Genomic DNA, 26,602 nt, shown 5'->3' on the forward strand with positions numbered 1-26,602 from the left:
CTGACTTTATCTTAACTTCTGGCCTTTGCTATTCTCTACTTGTATTCTCTCATTTCACAACTGTCCTCCAAAGCATACAAATATGTCCTGCCACCTGCAAGTTGAGTTGTAGACACTACCACTGATTAACTTGTGGGGAGGGGTGACAAAAACAGTTGGAAGAGAGGTTTATTTGGGTTACTTGATATCTTGTTTTCAAACTTTTCTCATTGGTTATATCTTGTTTTCAAACTCTTCTCATTGGATAACCATGTATGCACTGGGAGTGTTCTTGGTGAATCTATGTGCTATAAAAGATTGTGCGCCACGGAGTAGAGTGGCAGTCTCCTAAGAACATACTGAGTGTACTTCTGGGACAACTGTACTTAGCTGCAGCTAATAAACCCGATCTTCTACGCTCAACAGAATGTCCTGTGTCTCTGTTCAACACAGCAGGTGAACTCAGGAGATTAAGGCGTGCCCTGCGCCGCCAGGCCCATAAGCCCTGGTTCTTCAGGGCCAGGCGTGCCACCAGAATACTGGTATAGAGCTTTAAGACCATATTCAAAAGCGAGATGGGCCTATACGCCTCGCATAGCGACTTTTCCTTGCCCGGTTTGTGAATAACCACCAGAGCCGCCTTGAACATAGAGGGAGGGATCGCTCCGGCCACAGCAAAGGAGATAAAAAGACGAGTGAGAAGAGGGGTAAGTATGGGACAAAATTGCTTATAAAAGGCAGCGGTGAACCCGTCCGGGCCTGGGGATTTGGCCAATTTCAAGCGGAAGATAGCGGAGATCACTTCTTCTGGATGGATCTCTTTTGATGTGGTCAGCTTGGGCCCAGGAGACACATGGGAGAGCTATCTGATCCAGGTATGTCTCCGCAGCCACGCTCCCTAAGGGCTGTGCATCGTAAAGTTGGGCGTAAAAGTCTCTGCGATGTCAAAGTATTCTGTGCAGGTGTGACCCGCATGGTCTTTGACCTCATGTACCCCTTCCCGCAACCTGGTTTCCCTCAGCTTGTGCACCAAAAGCCGGCCGCATTTATCGCTCCCAACATAAAAGGAATGAAGCAGTCGCAGAGCCACATATTCTGCCTTGTCGCGGTCCAAAGTAGCCAGTTGCACCCTGTCTTTAATTGGCGCCATATACTTGGGGGCCCCTGTACGGCGGTGCATCTCTTCTAACTCCCGAATCCTCTGGGAGAGATCCTCCCTTTTGCGTTCTACGTTCTCCGCCGAAGATATAGCAATAACGGACCCCCGCACAACTGCCTTCAGGGGCTCCCATCTGGTGGAGAGGGACGTGTCGGGGTTGTCATTATGGGAAAGGTAGTCGTCCAGGGTATCTTGGATCTGTGCAACGACGTCGCCGCGACGGTGGAGGGTATCTCGGAAGCGCCACTGTCGGGTAGGCCGTCGGATTGGGGGAGGGTCAATTTGAGTACCACCGCGGCGTGACCCGATAGGGCAGCCACTAGAATGTCTCTGGAGGATGTGGCGTCTCCGAGGAGCTGGGAGCCCAGGAAGTAGTCTAACTTGGCGTACGTCTTATGGGCACAATATTAGTAAGAGTATTCCCTACAGTGTGGGTGGTAATATCTCCAAATGTCTGTCAGACCGAGGTCAGTCAGTCTGGTGAGTCCTGCGTGCGCCCACTTGGCCATAGCGTTGCGCTGAACGGTCCAGTTCGTTATCTAAAACTAAATTGAGGTCCCCCGCCTAAAAGAATCCTGCGTTCCGAAGTAGCTGTGGCCTCGTACAGAGCTTCTTGAAGAAATCTCTCCTGCCCTTCATTCGGGGCATAGACCGACCCTATAAGAGTGTGGCCCACAACCTGTAATTGGTAAGTCAATAATCGGCCCTTAATTTCAGCTTTTTTTTGCACCACCCTCCCTTTGAAAGCCCTGGAGAGCAAGATAGTCACCTCCGCTGTCTTGGTGGGACCAGAGAAAGAGAACTGCGTCGGGAAGGCGTATGAGCGGAGCCTCTGGCAGTCCCTGGACAGCAGGTGAGTCTCTTGTAATAAACACACCTCGGCTCCCGAGGACTCCAGGTAGGCCAAGATCACCCTCCTTTTGATAGGATTGTTTAGGCCTCTCACATTAAGTGTGAGGAATTTGAGACTATAGGGTGGCATCTACAGTGCAGTGTAACATGCCGAGCTGAGCATGCGCTGCTGGGGTGGGGGGCCCACTCTTGAGCACCAAAGCGCCAGTGCGGCAGGAGGTGTGCGCCGCCAGGTCCAGGAAAAGGGACAGGAAGTAGACAGGAGAGAGTAAAGGAAGAAAAGATAGCCCCAAGAATAAACAAACTTCCCAAGTCCAACAAAGAGCAAAACTTAACCGCATATCTGGAGATAGTCCATCTTCTGCAGAAGAATGGTTAAACATCGTTGTAGGGTTGTCGTGGCCCTGCACTTCCCCCGCCTCCCCCTACAGAACCGCCCGAGGTAGAGAGAATAGCTGGAAGGAAGAAAGGTAAGGATACAGGACCCAGGACTGTTCAGGAAGGCTAAGACCGGGTGAGGGCATCCGTCAACGTCTCCACAGCTTCCCGCTGACCCTTCGCTACCTCTGCTGGGTCCAGGCGCCGCTGCCGGCCAGAGTGGCATCAGAGTCTCTGCAGCCTCCATCGCGAGTGTGTCTCGTCAGTGCCACGGTCCTGGGAGTCTCCGCCGTCCTGCTCCTCCGGCACGTCAATTCCCAGTAGCCTGCTGGGCTCCGCCAAGGAGCGTAGTTGGTACAGCTTGCCACCGTAGCAAAAGATGAGGCGGAATGGGTTACCCCAGGAGTAATATTCTGTTGGCGGAGGACCGCAGTGATGGGCATGAAGGTTTTGCGCTTTTGGAGTGTGAGCGCGGCTAAGACCTGTTAGAGAATTGGCGACTGGTCACGGGAGGAGATGGGATGCACAGACCTGGCCTTACTGAGTATTTCCTCTTTGGTGCAAAAGTCCTGGACACAGACCAGAATTTCCGCTGGGGGGGCAGTGTCCGAGCAGGGGAGTCCCACCCGGTGCGCTCGGTCAATCTTAAGTTCAGCGTCCAGAGGGTTGCCCAAAATATGGTTTAAGAGTTCGCGTACATATGTGACAATATCGCCTGCCTCCGCATTGGTGCTCACACCCCGGATCCGGACATTATGGCGCTGGAAGCGATTCTACAGGTCCTCCAGGTGGGATTTGAGGTCTACCTGTTGTTCATGTATGCGCATGAGGTCCTGCTGCACGAGGGAGACCTCGGAGTCCCGGGCGTCACCTCCATCACCGCCACCCATTCACCTATGGCATCCATGTCTTTACGGACCTCCTTGACTGACCTCTGCTGCAAATTCTCTCTGCACCGTGTGGATGTCGTCCCGTGGGGCCGAAAACAGGGATTACAGGAAACCCTTGTGACTGGCTCCTCTACAGGGCCCACTCTTGGTGGTCGGAGAGTGGTCTGTTTGATTGGCGGGGTCCACTGGAGTCCCCCACTGGGGTCGTGCGAAGAGCTCTTGCAAGGATTTGCTTTTCTTCCCTCTGGTGGAGGCCATGTCTCAACCTTGGCGTGTGGAGCGCCGACCGAAGGAGCAGGTCCTTCAGGGTGGTATTCCGCTATCGGAGAACCTGGTCGGTGCCCACAAACACCGAAGAGGAAGGCCGCAGGTGGCAGAGGCCTCAACGTCTAGAGCCACTGGGCCCTCCGGGATGTTCTGGCCGACCCTTGCTGCCTGTAGAGACTGTCTGCTGCGCCGTCCTCCTATGCCACCAGTTGCCGAAAGGGCCGGGGTGGACCCCGCCCGCCACGCCGCATGGCCCCCAAGCGCCTGATGCCACCCACGGTCTGCAGAGCATGCGGGGACCCTGGGCGCACCGCATGCAACAGGCCGTAGGGTCCGGGCCCCGCCGATGTCCCACCTCACTCAGGCCACCCTCCCCGGTGCCGCCCCTCTAGACCTCCCGGGGGCAGCGCGGGGGGTGAATGGCAGAGCCAAGAGTCAGTGTCGCATTCGGTGCAGGAAGAGCATGGCTGGGAAGGGCCAGGGCCAAGGGCACGTTTCTTTCGCCGACCGCCCCGTGTGTGGATTACACTCGCCAAAGCCGCCACCTCCACTGGGTAGCGCGCGCTCACCCCCGTCCTCAGCCGCCTCTCAGTCCGTCAACCTCTGCCAGTCACATTGGGCCGCGGGGGCCTCCAGGCATTGCACCCCCACTCCCCACGGTGCAGCGCCGATGCAGTATGGGGATATGTGCATGTTGTCGCCATGAGGGCCAGGCACCCAACCCGGCGCACTATGCATTGCTCCCTCAGAGCCGCTGCCAGGGCCAACCGCCGCGACAAACTCCAGGCCGGGGCTTTACTGCGTGCAGCAGGCCGCAAACCCGGCTGCCCCCGCGCCGTCTCTTCAGCGCCACTCCGGGCCGGACGGAAGACTCCCGTGGTTCACACACCTTCAGGCAGCAAAACTGAGCTCTGTCAGACGCCGGGAGAGGGCTGGGTCCAGTGCTTTCTCGGGCGGTTAGCAGAAGAGATGGGAGGAAGCGTCCCACCTCTCCGCCATCTTGGCCACGCCCTGCCCGGTTTTTTAAAGCTGTTATGTAACCAAAAAAAAAGAAAATCATGCACAGGAAGTGTTATAGACCTACTTTTCAAAAAGGGAGACTGTAGTCTGTCATAAAACGATCATCAGTTTGCCCTTCTTTAAACAGTGGGTAAAGTCTTTGTTCAACTTGGAGTGCCGAACCTGTCAGTGTTTCGAGATCATCTATGCTAGCTCTCAGGGCCACCACCCGGGGATGGTCCAGGGGATCAAGGACAGGAAGAGGGGGCTCCTGGCTACGCTCTGGGGTAGGCACCAAGGCTATCGGGCCCAGCGATGAACGTCGAAGGCCAGAGGGCCCTCGCGATAGTCGGCGCTCGGCCATGCCAATTTCCTTATCAATCACATTGGCCACGCGGGTAATAAAACGGTTCATGGTGCCAATCATGCTCCCACCATCTCCCTCACCTCCCCCTCCACCCCCCCTCAGGCTTTTGCCAGAACGGGTAGACATAACAGGAGCAAACTCAGTCCAGAACGGGTACCAATACACCCAGCACAGTCCCACGACAACAAATGATGAATGGTGCTAATGCAGTCTACTTATCTGATGGCACGTAGCTAGATATCAAGGGGGTGGCCCAACCCGACCTTGGACGACCACAGACGGCCCGCCCTTTGCCCGGGCTTAGCCCGCGCGCGTCCCGCGACGCGGGAGGAGCGCCGGACCTTTATGCGTGTTCGTGCGCGTGTGTGGCGCTAGGCAGTGTGGGGGCTGTAGTCTTTGGCCACGAAGGTGGTGATGGCGGCGGCCAGAGACACACAGCAAGCAGGGACCCAGAGCGCGGTAAGAGCACCAGCGAAGAGGGAGCAGTCAACAAATAAAGAAGCCCAGCAGGTAGGCAACGTCTCTCCAGGTTCAAAAGTTCCCCAAAAGTATCAAGTCCACCCTTGGGCACAGGAAAGATAGGATAAGTGGGCAGTGGCTCCCCCAACGCAGGTATAAGCCTAGGACGTAAGGCGGTATCTGGTACAGTGAAATGAGCACTTAATGTAGACTTAAGGCTACAGGCTACAGGCATTGATGTCGGCCAACACCCAGAGGCGCCAGGGAAGCAATCGGCGTGCCAGCCGGGGTGGGAGGGGGAAGCAAGGCGTCTCACAACGACGATATGTCCACCTGGCAGGCCCAACACGGGCTGAGTTGCGCCCCGCCCCCACACAGGTCACGACAGGCCCAGGCACCTACCTAGGCCCCAAGGCCCTCAGCGCTTCACCGTCGCCACACTCCACAATTGTCCCAGCAAACAGGGCCCTCCGGTGGCAGGAGTCAAGCTCCCCGATGCAGCAGCTGCAGCTGGCCGCCCAGATCCCAGGCCACCCCACAGTCCCAACAGGGCTGCGCCGGTGCTCTCAAGGGGTCACAATGCCGATGTTCAGTCACGCAGAGTCATCACGTTTGCCCAGCTCCGGCAGATCGAAGAGGGAGTTCCAGCAGCCGGCGCCCCGCCACACAACAGCGCAGCGGCGCAAGCGGGAAACTCACCGCTCAGCAGGTCCTCGATTCGGAGATCCGCCCAGCACAGCCGATGAATGCGACACCTCAGAGCCCGGGCCAAACCACCATCGGACGTCGCTCCCCTCAGCAGCGACCACGGCCGGGCAATAGGCGCTCACGATCAGGATGCAGCCCAGCGCAGCCCGCCAAGGTAGGTCAGTGCGCCGGGGGGCAGGGCGCCGAGCCCAGGGCCGCCATTAGAACACAGCGCAGCCCGGCAGGCAGATCAATCCGAGGGGGCCGCCAGCAGTCAGTAGCGACCCAATTCAAAGCACTTCATGAGTGGTGCGCTTTGTGTAAACCACTCCGATCGTAGAGTGTATTTGCTTGAATAATTTCTGTTTCTTGGTGCCGGTTCACAAGAGTCCGTGTTACCGGTGATGAGGAAACGTTGTTCCTAAAGCGCACTTGGAAACCTGTTACCTGTGTTTTTGGAGGATTAAGATGCCTGCCATTCACAGCCTCTCTAACAACGGCACCCGTGACACACTAGAGCCAGAGCCAGTCTTTGTTAAATGTTTATTAATCCAGATCAATGAATGGGCAGGAGAACATAAAATAATCCCCATGGAGCAAACAAGGTTTAGAAGTAAACATGGAACGACAGACAATATAAATGCCCTTCAGGTGATAAACAAAATATATGTTTTAACAAGAGGTGGAGTGGTATACACAGTTTTTATAGAGTTCTCCACAGCTTTCAACAAAGTAGATTGACCTTTGCTGTGGAGTAAGCTATTAAGATTGGGTATGCGTGGTACTCTTTTTGATTTAGTTTTCTCCTTCCACTTCAATACTTGGTGCAGAGTTCTCCTGGGTGGAGATAGGGGACTGTCCCAATCCATCCTTTCTTCAAACAGGTTAAAACATGGGTGCCTGCTAGCCCTTTTTCTTTTCTCCCCAGGATCTACCTTACTATTTGACCCAGAGGGAGGGTATCCGAGTTAATTTGGGTCAAGACTATTGTTTGCTTACTATACGCGGACAACTTAATATTTTACCTTTCCCCCAAAGGGGTTAAATAGCTGTCTGCAAGCATTGCAACATTTCACCGACACATTATTTTAAGACCAATACAAATGCTTTCATGGGAGGAAGCTGCTGAAATACAAAACCTGCACATGGTCGATAGGTGCTCAAAAGTTAGAAACTGTGAAACCATACACCTTTTTGGAGAAGATATGTGGCAATTGAAGTGGAAAAGCCCATATGGAAAACAACATGAATAAAGCCAATTCTCAGGCAAAATGTTTGGGTGGCTTCTATAGGGCCACTGGGCGAAGACATTTTCACTTTTATTAGAGGTGTAGCAAGCCAAAATCCCTGCTTCTCTGTTGTATGGATTAGAATTGACTGATGCATCTAAATTATTTTTTTAAAATATGATGGAAGTTAGAGTCCCTAAAAGTTTAGCTTCAGTCAATACAGCTTTTCCAGAGGCAGCTTTAAGGCTACCATTTGGTCTGAGAAGTGCCTTCGTCCAGGTTCTGGTAGGGGTGGGTCGCTGGGTTGGTTGTGTGCCTTGAGAAGAGGGACGATGGCTGGTCAAGGTCCTGCATAAAGAAAAACTTTGGGTGGCCTAAAAGAGAATTCTCCAATTCATAGAAATGTTATGGATGCAGAAGATTTGCTACAACTTGATACATCTTCGAGTCTCACTTTAACAGTTCAACAAGTAATAGTTTGAAACAGGCCACAAGGGCCTTGAGTTTGACTGGACAGGGAGGCTTGCACTAAAAAGAGGGGATGTCATATCTCTATAGACTCCTATATGATAAATAAAGCACAGTCTTATATTTCTTTGAATTTGCCCAATTTTTGGTTACTCCCGAGGCAGGGTTTGCTCCAGTTAAATCCTTTTTTAGCCAAATGGTGTTGCTCTTCGTTGGTCTGTAATCTGTGCCAAAATGGTCCTCAGGATCTTAACCATGTGCTATTTGTCTGCCCTGCTCTATTATGTCGTTGAATGTCGCTATGGCCTATATGTTTCTAGCCTTTTTTTTTTTTTTTAAAGTGTTTCTTAATGCTATATTAATGATGGTCTGGTTTGAAGGTTATTGAGGATGACCTAAGCTAGAAATTAGTTTCACTTGTTTTCCATTCTGTCTTGTTACTACAACTGCAGGAGGCTTATTCCATATACAGTTTTTTGCACATTTTACACTAGAAGCATTATTGCCACTTTATGTACTAGGTGTAATATCTCGCTGTAAAATGTGAAATTGTTTAACATGCATTTTAAAATCTGGACACTTCGAATCGGATCACTGGATCTAATATTGGAGTAGTTTGTATGTATTCAGGAGTAAACTAACTTTTGTTATTTTATTGCACATTTTGTGAATATATGCTTTTGAGAATTTTATGTGGACCTCTTAGGAGTTTCGTAAAAAATAAAAAATAAACATGAAACTTAAGATCTTGCAAAATAGTGCAAATACCTGTTTATCCGGTGGATGAGGCTTATTACAGAACACCCCTTCCTAGGTACAAAGCACAGTTCAATTGTACTTGCATAAGATGTTCCTGCTTAACAAATTATTTGGGGAGGTAACGCTAAGCAAAAAGGAATGCTCATCACTAATGGGTCCCACAGAAACGGATATGAAAAAAGTAATATAATGTGGAGCTTGTTGTTGGAAATACCAACTATGTGTTTGGACATGCCAGAAAGAGGTAAAGAGGTAACTTTAAAATGTTTAGAGCCGAGCAACTTTCCCACCTCAATAAGGCATGTAGTATCTTTAGCACCAATTCACTTAAAGCCCTTCTGGTTTACTGGCATTAGGTGACACATAACAGTTATAACCTCTTGGGCTTTCCTAAACTGGAAAGTAGGGGTTTTGGACAACTTGATGGAAACCAGACTGATTGGGGAGGCCTAGTGCATTAATCGCAGAATTGGGACAGTCTTGTTTTCAAAGCCCCAGATGACCACTAGTGAAACAAGAACCATTTGCTCCCAGAGCCTCTTCCGTTCCCTCTCCTGCATCCCTTTCCTTCCCTTGCAACCCCTTTTTGTGGGGCTCCACGTCTCATCCTGAATAGTTTAGTTTTAATAACAATTTCGATTCAGTATTTCTTTACTTTTCTCTTGCGAGGCAAATCATTTGCAGCCGTCCTCAGTTCAGCCAGCTTCTTAGTCTGCCACTCAGTGCAGATTGTCGTTAACGAGCTCCCAACCTTCAGTAGTAATACCTGCACAAAAGCAACACCTATGGCTATATGAGCCTGTTCTGTATGGCGGGTTATGCCCGAATACCTTTCAAACATCATTCAGTCTATCAAAATAATCAGCAAGTGCCTCACCCTTATTTTGTTTATAATTCCAGATCTTAGTCTAATCGGTTTTTATCGCACACACATTCAAGCCCGCATTCAACAAAGCATTATTCTCGTCGTGTGCCCACTCTCAACCAATGCGCTTTCTCCACCAGACTCTCACCTCACTCATCAAAACCAAATCGCAACAGTGAATTCACATTCGCCCAACTGGATTGGTACACCTCAAACACACTTGGTAGTTTTTCTCAAAACTATTATGGCAATTTGTATAGCACAATCACCCACAGGCTCGGCTCCTCTGCTAAGGAGCTCACAGAACTCCAATGCTTTGTGAGCAGTTGAAAAAGAAAATAACTAATGTTATAATTTTTTTTATTTTTCAGTCTGTGGCCCAGCTGGTTAGGGGTTGGCAGAATGTCACAGGGATAGTGGTGGCAATTTCTTTAGTGCACATAAATGTTTGGTTGGCCCTCTATGGCAGGCTACACAGTCATGCTTAATTTGCATGTTCTCCACCCAGGCTGTACTAAGCCAGGGTGGAGAACATGCCCAGGCCCTCTCTGAGCACCGAACCACGACACTCAAACCAATCACAACGCTGCTGTAAGGCAGTGTTGTGATTGGTCAGGGGAGTCTGGGTGCTTCCTGCTCCCCTCCTGCTCCTGGAGTGACGAAGAGGACTGAGAGGCTGCGCCAGGCCGGAGTGCAGGTATGTGGTATTTTTTCATTATTTTATTTACCTCCCCTAATTCCCTCCCCTGCCACTTCCATTAAATAGCGGCCGCCAGTGATCACCCGTGAGGGCATTCAGGCGCTTGAGCATGTGGGTAGGTGAGTGTTCCCTCAGAGTATTTCGAAGAGACAGGAACTGTTTGGGATTTTCTCAAATATTGCAGAATTGTGTCTCAATACTCATGAAATCAGAGGAAGTCCAGGAAGTCCACCACATGGGGACTGAATCTAACTCAGGCTGTGTGGGTAGTCCCACAGGGAGTCATCAGCATCATTTGGATCGGGAGAAAGGGGATGCCTGCTGGACTGCCATTTTGCAGCTTGTGTCAAGATTTAAAGGGTAAAAGTGGGACTTCGATCTTGTTGGTCTCTACTTTCGAGGAGGAAATGGGCACACACTCTATGCCGATCCACAGTGGTGCAATCATCATCTGAACTGGCTGCTGTACTGCTAGCGCAGTGCATTGCAGCACTTGCTTGTGCATTACCTCTTCTGCTCCAGCCGCTGATGGTCCCACAGATGTTCCTCAGTTTCCAGGCACATCAAAAATTGCACACCCTAGCCCCATCAGCAGAAATAGGGAACAAGACTAACAGATCTTCCTGCTTTGTGCTTTCACTCTTTCTCCATGTCCTGTGGTGCAGTGATCTGGGGGAATAGATATGGGAGATGTAGAGCAGATGGAGCATAAGGCCCAACTCTGTTCCTAAGGTGACTAATTCGGTATTTAATTTTCTTCTTTATCTCTCATGTCTCAAATTGAGATTTATCCCTACATTTGTAGGCCTCGTCATGCCATTGTAAGAATGGAGGCCATTGTTCAGCATCTATCTTTTTTTCTAGGCTCCTTCAGTTTCTTCTGTAAATTAGTAAATCTTTCTGCATCAAAGCAACCATGCTTAAGAAAGGTCTTCTTTTTGCCCGTCATTAGTGAACTCCACTCTCCTAATTATTTGCAAGTGCCTTTACCATATTGTTGGTACACAGTAGGGGCCAGAGACCCTTTCGACGGGGCTCACTATGTTTAGTTGCACAGCACCTATCACCCTTTACACTTCACTCACACCAGAGGAAAAGGGTCTGCAGCCCTTGTACCCACAGATCATTCTGATAAGGGAGCTAAGGAAGCAAACATGACCGTTAAGTGTCTTCTACTGATCTTGTGGAGGGAGGCAGGGAGTTATCAAGCACTCACACTCAAAGGCCTCCTTGTATTCGACCGACCTTCAGTCAATGCTCGGAGGGACTTGTAAAGGGGTCATGTGGATACATCAGAGGGTCTCTTTCTCCAACATGTTCAACCTTCAAGGGCCTGTTGTTTTGAGTCTTGGCACTCATGCCTAGCTTCCCAATTACCACTCTATACCATACACTCAAACTCTTACTCATTTTCTATTATCTGGACTCCTCCAAGTCCAACCTTCCAAACCAATTCTTGGGTCTTTACTTGGACAGTGCATGCGCAGTCTGCTGCAAGATATTGTTTAACCTTACTTAGAGCCCACCCGTTACTTACAATTGCTTGGCTTCACTGTTGCTCTCATTTGCTTTCATCTAATTCATCAGCTTTCCTTACTTGGGTTTATCCCTTTTTAGGTCTCGCCTGACCCAGCGCATGCGCTGGTCTAGCGAGCTTTTTTGTGAGGGCTTAAAAAATGCTGCCATGGCCGGCCTAGAGCTACAGTGCATGTGCGCGCGCTTACGAGCAGAGGCTTTCCTCCTTATGCTCATTAAGCGCATCTCTCGCCGCGCTTGATCGCGAACGCGATCACTTTCTCGGCCGCGCGTTTACGATCGCGCGGCCAATGCTTGTTTACCATCTGATCTTTGCTTCTTGTACTTACAAGTTCTGACAAGTCCTCATCAAAGGAGTAATATTCTGAGAGCTGCATCTCTTCACTTCACCACTTTCACACTGCTGTAGGCAGAGGCGCAACTAGAGCCAAATTTCAGGGGGGCTGAGCAAAAATTTCGGGGGGGGGGGGGGAGGGCTGAACTTTAAGCAATAGGCAGAGTGGAGCTGCAGGGGCTCTTAGAAGAGGTGAAACAACAGAAAGGCCTCATTAACATGCAAATGGTCTTTTAAAGACCTGTGAAGTGCTCGGGTGCGGCTGCTTTTTTGCCCAGGAAGGTGTCTCATCCCGGGCTGCCACACACGACGGGGGGGGGGCTGAAGCCCTTTGAGTCCAATGGTTGTTGCGCGCCTGGCTGTAGGCTTGACTGCAAATCCGCCCAATCAGATTCCAAGTGGAAGGTTGGGGCCTGCCCATATTCACTCACCAGTGTGGTTAATCAGTGGCGTTCAGTAATTCACTGTGCAGTGAGTGGTGGGTAGGTTTGGTAGACGAGAACAGGTACCTGCCCTCCCCGTTCTCTTGTTGTCACAAAATTACTCGTGGGTATTGGAGAAAAGAAAAGGTCTGTGATTCAGTCACATTGGACATTTCAGCAGTGCCTTATGACGGTGCGGTACCTCCTGATCTGAGATACTGTATTCGCCCCACTTTCCAGAAGCAGCACTGCAACAGCGTGCATAAGAGTACATTGCAAGAAGATGCTGTGCTGAAATTAAACCTAGTTATCCCTGTGATTTGCATATATCGTGCAGAGACTGCATCTTTCCATTGCTGTTAATGGTGCCTTGCATTTAGAATAATCATGCTTCAAAACACGACCTCTGTATTCTCGAATTCAGAAACTTCTCGAAGGCTATTTTGATATGCTTTAGTTGCTGACTCTTTCACTTTGCAAGAATGTAGCTGCTCCTCTCGGTTGTTTAACTTCTGAGTTTTAAATGAAGGTGAACTCGTTCAAGCTTTCAGCTAAATGCAAAAAATGAAAATTGGTTTTCACACCAGTTAAACTATTTCGAAATAACACGTGCAACAAAGACGGCTACCTGATTCCATGGTGTAAAAGGGCATAATAAAAGCTGGGCCGTCGGTTTTTTATTTATTGCTCAAATAAGTTATCTGTTGACTGATTTGTGTCCGTTGTTTCTATGTTTTAGTCTATATTTATCTAGCAATGTAGGCATCGATTATGAAGAAGGGTTTAAAGCGGGTGCCAGTTAAATGACGTATATTGCGCTAATGCATGGCCTTTGTGCATATTTCAGACGACATTATGCCTTGTTTGCATTACCCGTACATCACATTTAGAGTCTGTGCAGTTAGTGCATGTACATTTGCACATGCACAGAGCACATATCTACTTTTATTGCACAAGAACAACTCTATATGTGCACATGACGTGAGAGTACTGGAAACAGCCATATGATGGACAGACATGAGCAGAAAAACTGCCTACAAACATTTCTTTACTAAGTTCTTGGAAGTGGACCTTCCCTTTAAATATTTTATAAGCCCATACCTCTGTTTGCCCCAAAACACAACAGGGAGCAACAGGCAGCCTTTTTGGTGTTAGGACATTGTCTGGAAGAATCCACTGCCATTCTCCATCCCTACATGCCAAACAGACAAGAAATTGCAAGTACAAGATAGTGAAAGTAACAAGCACTGGCATAGCCAATAGGTCTCGCCTTTCGGACCTTATAAGTGTTTAGCCATGCAACACTTGATGTTGTTGCACCACGGATACTGTGCTGGATAACTAAACACTTATAAGGTCCCAAAGGCGAGGCCTATTGGTTATGCCAATGGTTGTTTATTTTTTTACCCTGCTCACTTTTCAGGAGCTATTTCTTTCTTTTTGTTTAAGCACTCTACAAGAGGGCATGTGTATTCCAGCTGCCTTTCTTGTATACTCCTCCCTGTTTTTCACCCTCAATCCCTATGTTTGAGTACTTCCCCTAGCCACTGTAGCCCACCTTCCATTGTCCATATGCTTCCCCAGCCCCTCAGGTCACCCTCCATTGTCTGTATGCTTCATACCCTGTTGCCAGAGTGCTGCCCCTCACACCCATCCTCCGTTGTCCATTTGCTTACTCTTGCCCACCTTCTGTTGTCTGTGTGCTCCCCTTAGATCCTTTGCCTGTGTACTTGCCTATCCCCTCTTCCCTGTCCTCTCCCCCACATGTCCTTCTTTCCTGACCTCCTTCCCTCTATCTATGTTGCCTCATCCACAGAGCATCACCTCATGGTTATAAATATATTTTTTTACAGCAATATGGCCAGATGATTTTTTTCTACAAATATTCTTAGCCATGCTGCACAGTATCTGTGCTGTTGTACAATATGGCTACAAATCGATGCCAAAGCCAATACCTCTCATAGGCGAAGCATACTGACTTTGTCAAGGTTTGTTATATGTTCAGTCATCTCCTTCCACGACATCTATGAACATCCTTTTTGTCAATGCATTAACCACAAAAAAATGTAAGCCATGGAAGCAAGCAAGCAAAACAGACTAAGCGCACTTAGACACTTATACTTTACCTAAAGTTTTTGTTCAATTTACTGTCACACTTTCAACCAATTCATCAGGTCCAGCACTGGGCCGTTCTCCACCTTAGCACCCCTGGAAAAATGTCTCCCTTACCTCTGGTCCTTGGGGTAGTCGTGCGGAGCCCGGTCCAACACTTCCCTGTCTTCTTTCGGTTGAAGCAATTCCTCTCCCATGCACCATCTGTTAAAAATAAGACAGCATGTCGGACAACCCAAAATCTAACTTGCAGAACATGCAAAATAGCAAGCAACATCGCAAATAATCAAAAGACAATTGTCCTTTCAACTAACCAAAGCTCTCACCCAGAAAAGGGTCAGTTGGAGCCTTATGGTAAAACATATAACGGACCAGTATATGGATCACAAACAAGTGACAGAAACTGGTTACTTTCAGCAAAAACGTATCCAATGAGCAGGTGGAGAATCTTCTCTTAATGAAATCGCAAGACATACTTGAGAAGCTATTCATAATACAGTGCTGAGAACAGCCGAGGAATGTGTTGGGAAGAGGGGCTTCGAGGGACAGTTCAGCACAACAGCACAGAAGGGACGAACTAGGAGAACGCAGCCATGGGAGATGCTCCTTGAGTAGACCTACAACGATTGTCTGACAAGCTCCCAACATTCCAGTCAGAGGGCTGATTCAGCTTATAGCCTGGCATGTGCACTCATACTCCTTGAACTTTCAGGAGCTTCTAAAAACAAATGGGAGCTTCTCAATCACGTGACATTTTCAAACAAGTAGGAGAATGCAACCCAACCCCATTAAGCTGTGCACATCGCACTCTAAAGTCTTTGTCATCTACTGTTAAGTCACACAAGAATTCTGCATCGGGAATCCAATAACAATGGGCCAGACATCTATGCAGAGAACACCCGATATGAAATGTGGGGAGTCGTCTCTAGAGCCGCAGGAGGTGAATTTCTAAACCCCTCATGCAAGGATAAAGTTCAATAAATCAACATTGAATTGGACAGCCGGTTGGTCCGCAGACCTAACACAAACCCACGGTGGAACCTTGCACAGGCAGTGTTAAGGTTATTCTCAGTCACCCTAGATGAATTCAGGGACACAGTGTCAATACAAAGAGTCTCACCTTTATGATTAAAATACTCAAAGAAAACACTAGAAACGGGTACATGTGGTTTTAAATGTTTATTTTAAAATACTTAGCCTACTGCATAAAATATGTACGATTACCAAACAGAATGGAAAAACAAATTGTGTTCAGCATGTAATGGTCCGTGAAAAAAAGATTAATGTATCTAACATTTTTACTGAGGCTCTGACACCCTAATACCATAAAGCTATTTCTAAGCGCTATGCTAAACCTTAACTGAAGCCACAAATAACAAACCAGCCTCTCTGAATTTTAAACTTTTTTAGGTTATCTCGCACAGCATACATCTGAATAGTTTACTTCAGCTAATCCTTATCAGAGCACTGTCGAAGAGACAGTTTGCTCTTGGTAAAGGACACCTGCATTGCTTCTGGAAACAAATCTCTGACAGTAAGGTGCTCGTCGGCAATCGGGTGAGACAATAATGTTAGCATGTAGGCCTCTCCTAATCAATGGTCAAATTCTGGGGTCTATATTTCATTTGCCACAGATGTTACCTCATATTTACAAAACAAAACAGGGTTTGGAGACAGTAAATCTTCTCTAAGAATAAACTAACATGGCACAAAATAGGTCAGCTCTGTCCACATGCTATTAAGCCACCATCTTTGTAAACAATAAGCTTGCACTCTACGGGGCATCTTGTAATGGCTGAACCCATTAAACAACAAGCATTTGCAATGCAAAAGGTCTCGCATTCACACAAGTTTGAGCTGTTGGCATTGTAAATGACAATGTCTTATTTATGTTTTGGGTTTTAAAACATAAATAAAAAGCATTGTCATTTGCAATACTAATAGCTTCTCTCGCAAATGCGAGACCCATTACATTGCAAAATTGCAAATGCTTGTTCTAACTTGCTTGCAGTCCAGCCGCACCTGCTGCTGAGCAAGACAGGGTGGCGTGCTTCGGATCTCCATGAGACATGTAACGCCTATGCATGCAGCCAGTTTCCATCCATTCATTTTTATCAAGGAGTCCAAGTCACACCTGGGGTTCGATTGTCTACTACAGTGAGATGAAGTCTCACGCCCCCTCCCCAAATTTTATGGACGTTTAACTTTATTTTCACATCTACGTAGGCGCCATCTTAGAACAGGATAAATAAAAGCAGTAGGGGACATAGGTGGTCCCAATAACCACAATGTGATTAGACTCCTTCATATGCAATATAAGGAGAATCTATGCACTTGCCCCTCCATCTCCCATTTGTAAGTAAAGTCACAACCAATAGCAGGCGGTACAGGGTCCCACGTTTTGATATTGTTGGGCTGCGCCATCTTCGAACGGACTGGGAAGACATACCCCCCACCAACGCCTGGAAATTCTGTTGTATCCTGACTTGAGCCTAGCACTGGCTGTACGTTCAGGATCACACGTGTCTATGGAAGAATACATAGGGATTTCCTGACAAACGGGAATATGGAGCAGGCGGTCCCTACACGTAACTCTCCCGGGGAGAGAGGATGTGGTTAGCGACCAGAGCTGCTGATGGGGCAAATGAGGAGACTGGTTCTAAACTCAGCATCGTCTCAATGCCCTGTGTTTCTGGGCAAATTATTACCCACCGTGGTTTCCCAGCTCAGAGTCCTGGGCAAATCACTTTATCTTCCCGTGCCTATCAAAAAAGATAAATGTGTCTGTCTGTCACGTAACTGGTGCTCATGTAAAGCGATGAAATACTGTGGTTTCGAGTTCCCGCTACATAAATGTGCATTTTAAAAACAACAAGTTATTTGCGTCACTTCTGCGAGACAAGCAGCAGCGTACCTATGACGAAAAACTTCTCCCCCTCCCCCCCATATCAGCAAGCACGGTGTGCCTCCTGAATTAAGAAGAATCAAAAAGGTATATATTAAATCAAAAATAAGACTTTTGTTAAATGAATGCATCCTGAATGTATGCATTTGAAGAAGAACTGGTATCTAAGAATAAACAAAAACACTTATCGCTGGGTTTGATATCTTGTAGGTCGATCCTACAGCACGTGCACTGCAGGATGATCTATTGCAATTTACTTTGCCGAGTCTGCCTCCTCCCACCACTTTGGATTGACAAATCAGTCATTTAAAAATCGTAGCCTCCAAATGCCTAATGGTGGGTGCACGTCACACCCTTTATAAAGTTAACTCTCATGAAGTATTGCCTCTGGAGCTGCTTCCGTGTTATCTTCTTGTTTTCGTTATTTTCACAATAATCGAGTACGGCCACTGATAATTGTAATCAAAAGCTCGTACAGCTCCATTAAATGAATTTAACTGCTTATTTCCCATTTGACGCGAACTCAGTCCTAGAGACTAGAATACAAATCACCCCGCTCTCTTCTACAATACGTGAACCAGGTTTTGTATATCCCCCACCCCCTTTTTTTGTGCTAAAAAACAAGTGGTGTGTTCGCCACAGCGAGCCATCTGGTTTCCATTATCGCGCCCGTGAGTGGGCATGATAATTGAAACCACATGGCATTGGTGCGCGTAACAGACACCAACAGGCCATGGGCGGAGCAATGCACCCGCCTTTGGCCTATTGTGTGCTCAGTTTGTAAAAAAACACGCAGTCGAAGCCCAATAGGGGAAGCCAAAAGCACAAGCGTGTGCGATTCCTGACTCAGTTTTCAAACCCCGTACAAGAGGTCTCTAGCTGCGCGAGCAATTCTCCACACTGCAACGCTAGGCGCGAAACCTAAAAAGCATGTCAGCCTACATGGTTGTCAGGCATGATGATATCAGCGTTTTTCACATATGCTCTAGGAGTTTCACACTTTGATAGAAATAAAGGAAAACTAACTGCAGTTAAGAAAGCAAAACAAGCAGCCTAAATGAGAACGGTCTCTGTATCGAGAACAATCCCCGGATTGTTGGTTGAAAGACTATTTTTGCAGCCATGTATCCCATTAAAAAAGCATATATACATTTCACACAATCTAAAATTTATGAACGATCATAGAAAACATTGCAAATAAAGTGTTAATAAAACAGTATATAAAAGCATTTGGAAGATATATGAATAAACAAAAGCATTGCATATGATTACACTTTAAAAATATATGTGTGTTGATAAAAGGGAAACTAGGCAATATAATTTGGTATACAATTAACGCAGCCAGGTGCAAAACATAAAACATATAAAAAGGTAGAACTGTCCAATTTATTATACTCTTCTTTTAATTTCAGAAATGCATGAACAGTTCTCTCTCGTTAGACAAAGAAATCCCCGGGCACGTGGATGAGTTTTTCCCAATTGGTGATGGTGTCATGTAATTGCCATAATATCTGGGAGTCTTTACCGCTGTACTTGGAGCTTTTGCATAAGAATGTTCGAAGAATAAGCAGACTGTTCTCTTGACTTAGCAGCACCTGTTGATGAAGGCGATGGAGATGCTGTATTTTCAAGGTACCCAAGGATGGCGACATCAATTCCAGTCATATCAGATGCTTCTAGCATTGAAGCTGTTGACATTTGTCCATCATTTTGAGCATACTTCACGATTGGCAGAGGCAGTGCTCTGCAAAAGGTTTGATGCAACTTCAGTGATCGCTGAAGTGGTTTTATATTGATGAATGTCATAAGGGGTAATGCCAGTGGCAATTCAAGCACTGTCCATTGCAAACAGTTTAAAGCACCAGGAGACCGGTCTCACTTGCAGAGCACTCATTTTGCGAAAGGATAGAGTCCAGTACTCGCTCACTACAGACAACCAATCAACGCGGAAATAAAATACCACGGTCTCATAGCATTTTTGTACAGCTGGATAACCAAACTCCATGTTTTTGGTGGCACTGGCTTTTCCTTAGAAGAAAAATCAAAATGCCACAGCCAATGATCAACAGTTTAGGGAATCTGCCAAACAGACTTGGTAACTGTGAATGTAAAATTGAAAAATCAGCCCAAAAACCATCTTAAAAACATCAGCATGCCAGATCAAAATCTTTAGAAAAAGTGCACTATGCCATAAGGGTTTGATGAGTTGAAGCTAATGTATAAAAAGTTTGCAAAATGGGTAGGATACTGGGTCTGCAGGAGCATTTAAATATGAAGCTTTAAAGGCTGTCTTTAGGTCAAATGTTTCTGCCTCGGAGGTCAAAGGAACCTCTTTTTGTATTTCATCTGCAACACATTTATTTATTTTATCAAAAAACATTCAGTATATATTCAAGGCTAGAGGATGTTTTAAAGTACCCGTTGAGGAGGGGGATACAAGGTTATTCCACAACACTTTATTATCTTACATACTGTTAAGAAATATGGATGGCCTTGAGACATTCTGCAGCAAATTGAAGTCCCTATCTTCTTAATGAAATCCCACGACAGAACTATGTAGCGGAGATCTCAACTGAATCAACAGCAGCACTGATTGAATGGTTGAGATTGAAGAGCCTTCTTTAACCATTTCTAAATAATCTTGTTGACTCTGATGGTAGATCAGAAACAAAAGATGTCATACCAACTCATCTCTCTCGGATATTTCCCCAATAGAACTGTTGCATTGACATTCTTTAGGTGAGTGAAAGCCTTACCACAGATCTATTTCCTTGTAGCATCTATTATTTTGCTCTAACAGGAGGAGCGGTCTATTCTGGAGCAGAAACATGCTAACGTCTAACAGCTGTAGCTATGATTGAGTCCGGTTTCAGATCCATTTTAAGAAAATCAGGCTCTTGTTGGGGTGGCTTATATTTCTTAAGTTGTCTTGGACTTTAAGGGAGACTGGGTTAAGAAACGTTTCTACCACAATGTCCAACAGACCTGGCAGAAAAGGCTTTAGAGCTGCCCTTGGCTGCGGAGTTTCAAGGATGACAAACAGTTGGCTGTGGCACATTTAAACTGATGCTCAATGTAGTCAGTCTTCTAATTAAAGCGTCCTGAAAGGTAAGAATATCTAAAGGAGATACTCTAGATGGTGACTGTGGTAGCAACTGAGTGTAGGACATATGCGTCAAATCAGTATAAATAATATCAATGTGCATCAGGAACAGGATGCATCCCTTTGGTCACAGAAAGCTCTGGGTGGTGTGGACTTAAATGGTGAAGGAAGCTTCCACTGGCAGAAGGCGATCCAGACCACCCTGGTGAAGAAGAGTACCACTTGGAAATTCTGGATGTCGAGGGAGAAGGATCTGACTGCGTAGAGGGCTTTTTGTTTTTACCAACGGTGCTAGCTGAGATAGTGATTGATTCCTTAGACAACATTTGTGTTAACATGGACACGGTCAGCTGCCGTCATGATCTTTGGCTTCAGAGACGCTGATCGTCTAAAAGCCAATTCTGACATTGATAAGCAGACGTTGACTGTTCTTTTGAGGGAAGCATGTCACCGCCTAACCCCTCAATGGTGCTTGCTTTGACGTCAACGATCAGTGTCAATGACTGTCTTGAAGGTGATATTTTATCTGTAATATGTACATCTCCGTCAGATTGATGAATTTTTATAGAAGCAGGACAAGAGGTAGATCTTAATCTTCTTCTGACCTCATATCAAGTATCAGACCTTTCAATCTGATACCCTCTCTGTCTTTTAGTCCTTTTTGGCATTTACCTGGTGTGCAATTTGAAAAATCAAATTATGGGCCACTTGTATTAAAGGCCCTAAATGTCCAGGTCTCTTTGGTTGGTACACGCACATTAACCTGTTGTTTCAGCCTCTCGGGCAATTGTTTTCTCTCAGGACTGCAGTTCAAAATGATTGGGTCTGCTGGTGCTTATTTCACTGATTGACTGGGACTCATTTGTAACCTTGCTTATATTTACACCTTTGCACTAATGGCCAGAAAATGTTCTCAATAGATACCTATATAGCGGATATCCTAGGTGAAATTGTAAACACAGTCCTCAAGTCGCGCCTCTGCATGGTCTGGCAAAGCACACCGGATGTGGGAAGATGAAACAGGGCTTCCCTCCACCACAGCAGAGCCCCAGGCAGTGGCACTCTGTCTCCATGGCCTCTTTCGGATGTAGGCTGTGTCCGGCTGGTCCAGCTCTCCCCCTACCCCACTAGTGGGAGAGGATCACCTGTGTGGCTACCATCCACTCCAGAGTCGGACTCAGATGAACTGAACAGGGCTGTGAGTGACCTGCTCGTGTAATTCTCCTCATTTCAGATTACCCAGGGATGGGGAGAGGGCAAACAGGCCCACAATCACTCAGATGCTCAATAATTCACACCCATCTGATGAACTGTAGTGGCAACTCCATTGGCTGTGACCTCAGAACATCTACGTAAGTCTACAACAAGAAGATGCCCCAGCAGGAAGAAATGAAGCCTGTCTCTGGGTATGGAAAATTGGTGCTCCTCAGCTGATGAGGACTGCCCCACCTCTACTCCCAAATCTATCCACATAATTCTACAGCAAACAAGGCCACAATTACACTACACAAATTCACACCACACCCCACAATTCCGCAACTAATACTATCCAACCTACATAATTTCGTTACACACCAAATACATACACTCCATAACAAAAGACATTGCCATTTACAATGCCAATAGTTCTAACAAATAAAAAAAGTGAGACCCATTGCATTTTCAGTGCTTGTTCCTTATTGGATTTGAGAACATCTTGCGTTACATGAGTGCTATACAAGCACCTGTCTTGTGTCCGATTTAAATATAACCTAATGTTGCTCCATGTAAATATTTAGGTCCCATATAGGGTGTACAGGACAGCTGATTGGTCTCTTAATTCACTAATGGCACGGTCATGCAGGTTGCATGACTATTTTAAAGTCCATCTTTAAAAACTGTCACTTTTTGTAAATGCCTCTCAATAGAGGGACACTATTTGAAATACTAAGTTGAACTATTCTGCACATTAACGAAATATGTTTGGGTGATTCTGAAGAATTTTCTTCATCATATTTTTCTATGGTGTTTGTTGCACAGTTTACGTGCCAAACATTTTCAGGGCTCAGCTAGTGCATGGGCTCCTAGAACCGAGCCAGACCCTCCGCTCACCCTGTTAATTTGTTGAATCGCACACCTCAAATACTTACTTGCCATTTCCTTTCCCATGTCACAAAAGCATCCCGCTCAGAATCTGAGGAAAGTGGCAGGCCTCCTTTGCATCTTGCTTTGTTTTACAGTTTGTTTTTTTATGGAAATATGATACGATACATTTCAAAAGTTGGTGTAAAAAATAAAAACCTTGAATGTCTACCAATTCTTTGAAGCAGCAGGCGGTACCGAGTCTTTTCCTTTTTTCCCCCATGTGTGAAGAATACAAACAGTTCCAGTTATAGATTCAACATACAAAAGCGCAATGCAGCACATACACTGTGTGACACCACACTGTCCCGTTTTAGCTTTAAGTTTGCTCTCTGAAACTGTAAGAAACTGGGTTATTGGTTGAGGGAGTGGAAGCCCCATTCAAGCAACAACCACAGTTCTGGTCAGGGTGCACCACAAGAGTCACAAAATTAACCTGTGCTTAATCCTCTGGTAGCTCGGCAAAAAGCAGTCAGGCTTTACTTGGAGGCAATGTGATAAGTATTTATGCAGCACGCCAACAGTAATTAAGTGAAAACATGGCAAGAAAAATCCCACACCAATTTAGAAAAATTAATAAATGATACCAGAACGAAAAAAATCCAATCAATAGAACCGGAGATATTCAATTGAAAGGTTTTTAGAGAAAATAGCACCTAAAAGCACAAAGTGCCACCCATGGTCGAGCTATACTTGGGAAAGTCAAAGGTTCAGGCTGACGGTGATAGAGCACAGACCAGGTACAGGGACCAGGTTAGTCCTGCTGAAAGGTTACCCTCTTAAGTCTGCCACTAAGAGTTCCATTTGAATTGGAGGAGGCCGCGAGGAGGAGGAGGAGTTTGATGCTAAGAGCAGGTCAAGCCTTTTCAACGGTCCTTGCTGTAGCACGAAGATCTGGTGTTCATTGGAGCTTTGCACTGGAGATCGTTGCAGGCTGTTGCTGCAGATCTCCCGTTGCCGGTCACCCAAGACTGTTTCTGCCATCATAAACAGCAGATCTTACCAGATATTAACTGTTTGTGCGAGCGGTAGAGTTTCGTCGCAAACGGGCCCATTTGCAGTCGCGAGGAGCTCAAAATTAACTTTTCTTCTTGGAGGATCTTCCACTGATGCCAGCCCCTAGTCCAGGACATGGGAGGTACCTCTTGAGGATCAGAACTCACTCCAGCACAGGTCAGAAGCAGGCCTTCAGGTAGGTCTAGGCAGGACCAGTTTGAGCTGGACAGTTGTGGGGAGGCTTCTAAACCTTGGTGTGTCCCTGTAACCTCACACAAGATGTCAGCCAACTGACCCTTGGAGTCACTCTGGGTAATCCGGAAGCAATGGAAGCAGGTCTAGTCTTCGGTCTTAGACAGTAGGGAAGTCCTTCGAAGCAGTAGGGAAGTCATTCTGAATCTTCCACAGGTCAAGGGGTGTTCTGATGATTGGCTCTTTAGGTCCAATATTTATGCTTGGAACCAGTTTTTGTATGGGGGATTCTCTGACATCCCCCAACACTGGCTCTGGAATGTTCTTTTACTTTCCCTGGTCAGGAAAATGAAGGACTGGTGTCTGGTTCCTTTAAAGTGTGTGTGGGGCTGGGCACAACCCCTCTCTAGTCATCCTGCAAGGATGGCCTATCCTGTACACCCCTAAGACACCAAAATGTTGGAAGTTTGTGGATATTTATGCAAAAGAGTTAACTGCCAATGGCTTACATATCCCGGGGCTCTTGAATACATTTATTTCTGACTGAATAGTAGTCAGCCAAGATTAAAAAAAAATTATACAAAAACAAATTGAACAAGATGAGCATATCTTACCCCATGAAGTTGTTTACTTTGTGGCCAACCTGAACGTTGATCATTCAGTTCTGTTAGTTTTCGCCTTAAATCTGTACATTCTGTACCACTGTCTTTGTGTTTCTCTGTAAAAAGTAATTTTATCAAATTCAATTATTCAGTCATCACCATTTAGTAAAACAAACTAGTAAGGCACGTTAATCAATATTGATTAAATAGAAGGGAAACTCTTAACCTAATCTATCACAAACCTAATCTATCACAAACACATTTACAATAGGCACTTTGAAACATTTTCCGCAAATCATGCACATTATAGTACATTTTTGGAGTTCAGTAGTTGTTGACCATTGTGCCTCAGTGATTCCAAAATCATCTACTCTCCATATTTCTCTTCACTTTTCTGCTCCCATGGGTTTTCCATTGACCAGTCTTTTACTGCAACGTACTGTACAAATGAAAATCAGTTAAACAACTTAAAGTGTAAACAAATCTTAAATACAAGAGAGTGAAATTATTAGGTCAAATTTCTCTTTGAAAAAGAGAGAAAAAGCAAACAAATGGAAAGCCTAACATGCCATTTAACACATGGTACAAACTAATACACTTTAAATACACACATACCACAACTAATAGCCATGACGCAACCTCCAGTGCCAGTCGTAGATGAAAAGTCAATGACTTACCCTTCTTACATCTTGTATGGACATGCCCACAGATTTCACGCTTTTAGGGTAAACTATTTGAAACTATAAAAAGGATGATGGGGGAGAACTTACCCAGAACCATGTTGGTGGCCCTGCTGGGGCATACAAAATAAATTCTGAAACCCAACAGGAAATTAACTGAATAGTCGTGTTGCTTACTAAAGGGGAGGAGGCCATGATATGGTGGGGTAAACTGCGCTCCCTAAAATGGGGACCGGGTTAGAGATCAGGTTTACTGCAATAAGATGAAGTCAAAGACTACACAGCACCCTGCCGCCAGACTTCTAATGAACAAGTTACTTCCCTTCGGTAACGCTTTTTCTGGTGGATACAAAACCGGCCCTGGCAAAGTGCTCGGCCGGCCGCCCCCCCCCCCCCCAGGTTTGGGGGGGGCAGCCGAGCTCTTTGCCAGGGCCGGTTTTCGGCCGATTTTGTTACAGGGCCGATTTTGCTGCAAAAACAGCCCTGTAACACAAACGGCCCGCAGGGGCCCAAAACCATCCCCACCCGTGCGGCGCAACGGGGGATTGCCTGATGCCCGCTACGGCCAGTCCGGCCCTGTTGAGGAATCTAACTAACGTGTTTCTATCAGATGTTTAGTGTTACGGCGGCTCAGGGGTGAGTGGTGGCACTGTTTGCTGCTCCCAGGCTGCTTCTCCTGCTTTTTTAAATATTGTCTTGCATTTAGAAAGATTGCTGCTATTTTTATTGAAAGACTGTTGGGATCCTGGATTGCTGCTATCATATTAATATATCTTTCTCCTTACAGGGAATTTTAATGTGCGCTTACCTCCACATCTTCAGCACACATGCATCGATCTCTGGGGGGGGGGGGACACACATCCTAGACCGCCATCTTGTGTTTAGGCGCGGTCAAGTCAGGCTCAGGCTACATAACTTGCGCGAGGGGCGGGCACGCAGCGGCTCAGGGGTGAGTGGTGGCACTGTTTGCTGCTCCCAGGCTGCTTCTCCTGTTTTTTAATATTGCCTTACATTTAGAAAGATTGCTGCTATTTTTATTGAAAGACTGTTGGGATCCTGGATTGCTGCTATCATATTAATATATCTTTTACCTTACGGGGAATTTTAATGTGCGCTTACCTCCACATCTTCAGTACACACGCATCGATCTCTGGGGGGACATTCTAGAGCGCCATCTTGTGTTTAGGCGCAGTCTAGTCGTCAGGCTCAAGCTACATAAAATGTGCGAGGGGCGGATGCGCAGCGGGCGAGCGCAGAGGGCGCGTCGCCGGCGCGCTAAAGGCAAGCCAGTGTGCGTCCGTCCGCGCCTGTACGTCGCCTCTCGCCAGAAACGCTGGTCCAGGGATGTCTCAGCTGTATAGCTATTCAAGGGAAGAGCTACTGGCGGTTAATCCCTCGGTTAAGGTGTGTAATTTTTCTCCATCAAATTGTTTAGAAGGACCATTTAGCTGCAGATGTTGTAGATATGTCTCTTTCATATCATTTTCCCCTGTAACTCCCTCACTGTTCAGCCTCAGCAAAAGCTGAAAATTCTTCCGCTG

The 26,602-nt window shown here is 46.6% G+C and overlaps 1 protein-coding gene across 2 annotated transcripts in view; it reads right to left on the bottom strand.

Annotated features, from left to right (window-relative positions):
* PDE3B (phosphodiesterase 3B) overlaps positions 1-26,602 on the bottom strand; it is a 1,362,481-nt gene that overhangs the window by 581,215 nt on the left and 754,664 nt on the right. For both annotated transcript variants that reach the window (XM_085648114.1, XM_085648115.1), the window contains exons 8-9: positions 24,394-24,497; positions 14,580-14,666 (exon numbers count right to left, since the gene is read on the bottom strand). In XM_085648114.1, the coding sequence (XP_085504240.1) occupies positions 14,580-14,666; positions 24,394-24,497 (191 nt within the window). The remainder of the gene's footprint in view (positions 1-14,579; positions 14,667-24,393; positions 24,498-26,602) is intronic.

The sequence above is a fragment of the Triturus cristatus genome, chromosome 3_2 (genome assembly GCF_964204655.1).
Source record: "Triturus cristatus chromosome 3_2, aTriCri1.1, whole genome shotgun sequence".
NCBI lineage: Eukaryota > Metazoa > Chordata > Amphibia > Caudata > Salamandridae > Triturus > Triturus cristatus.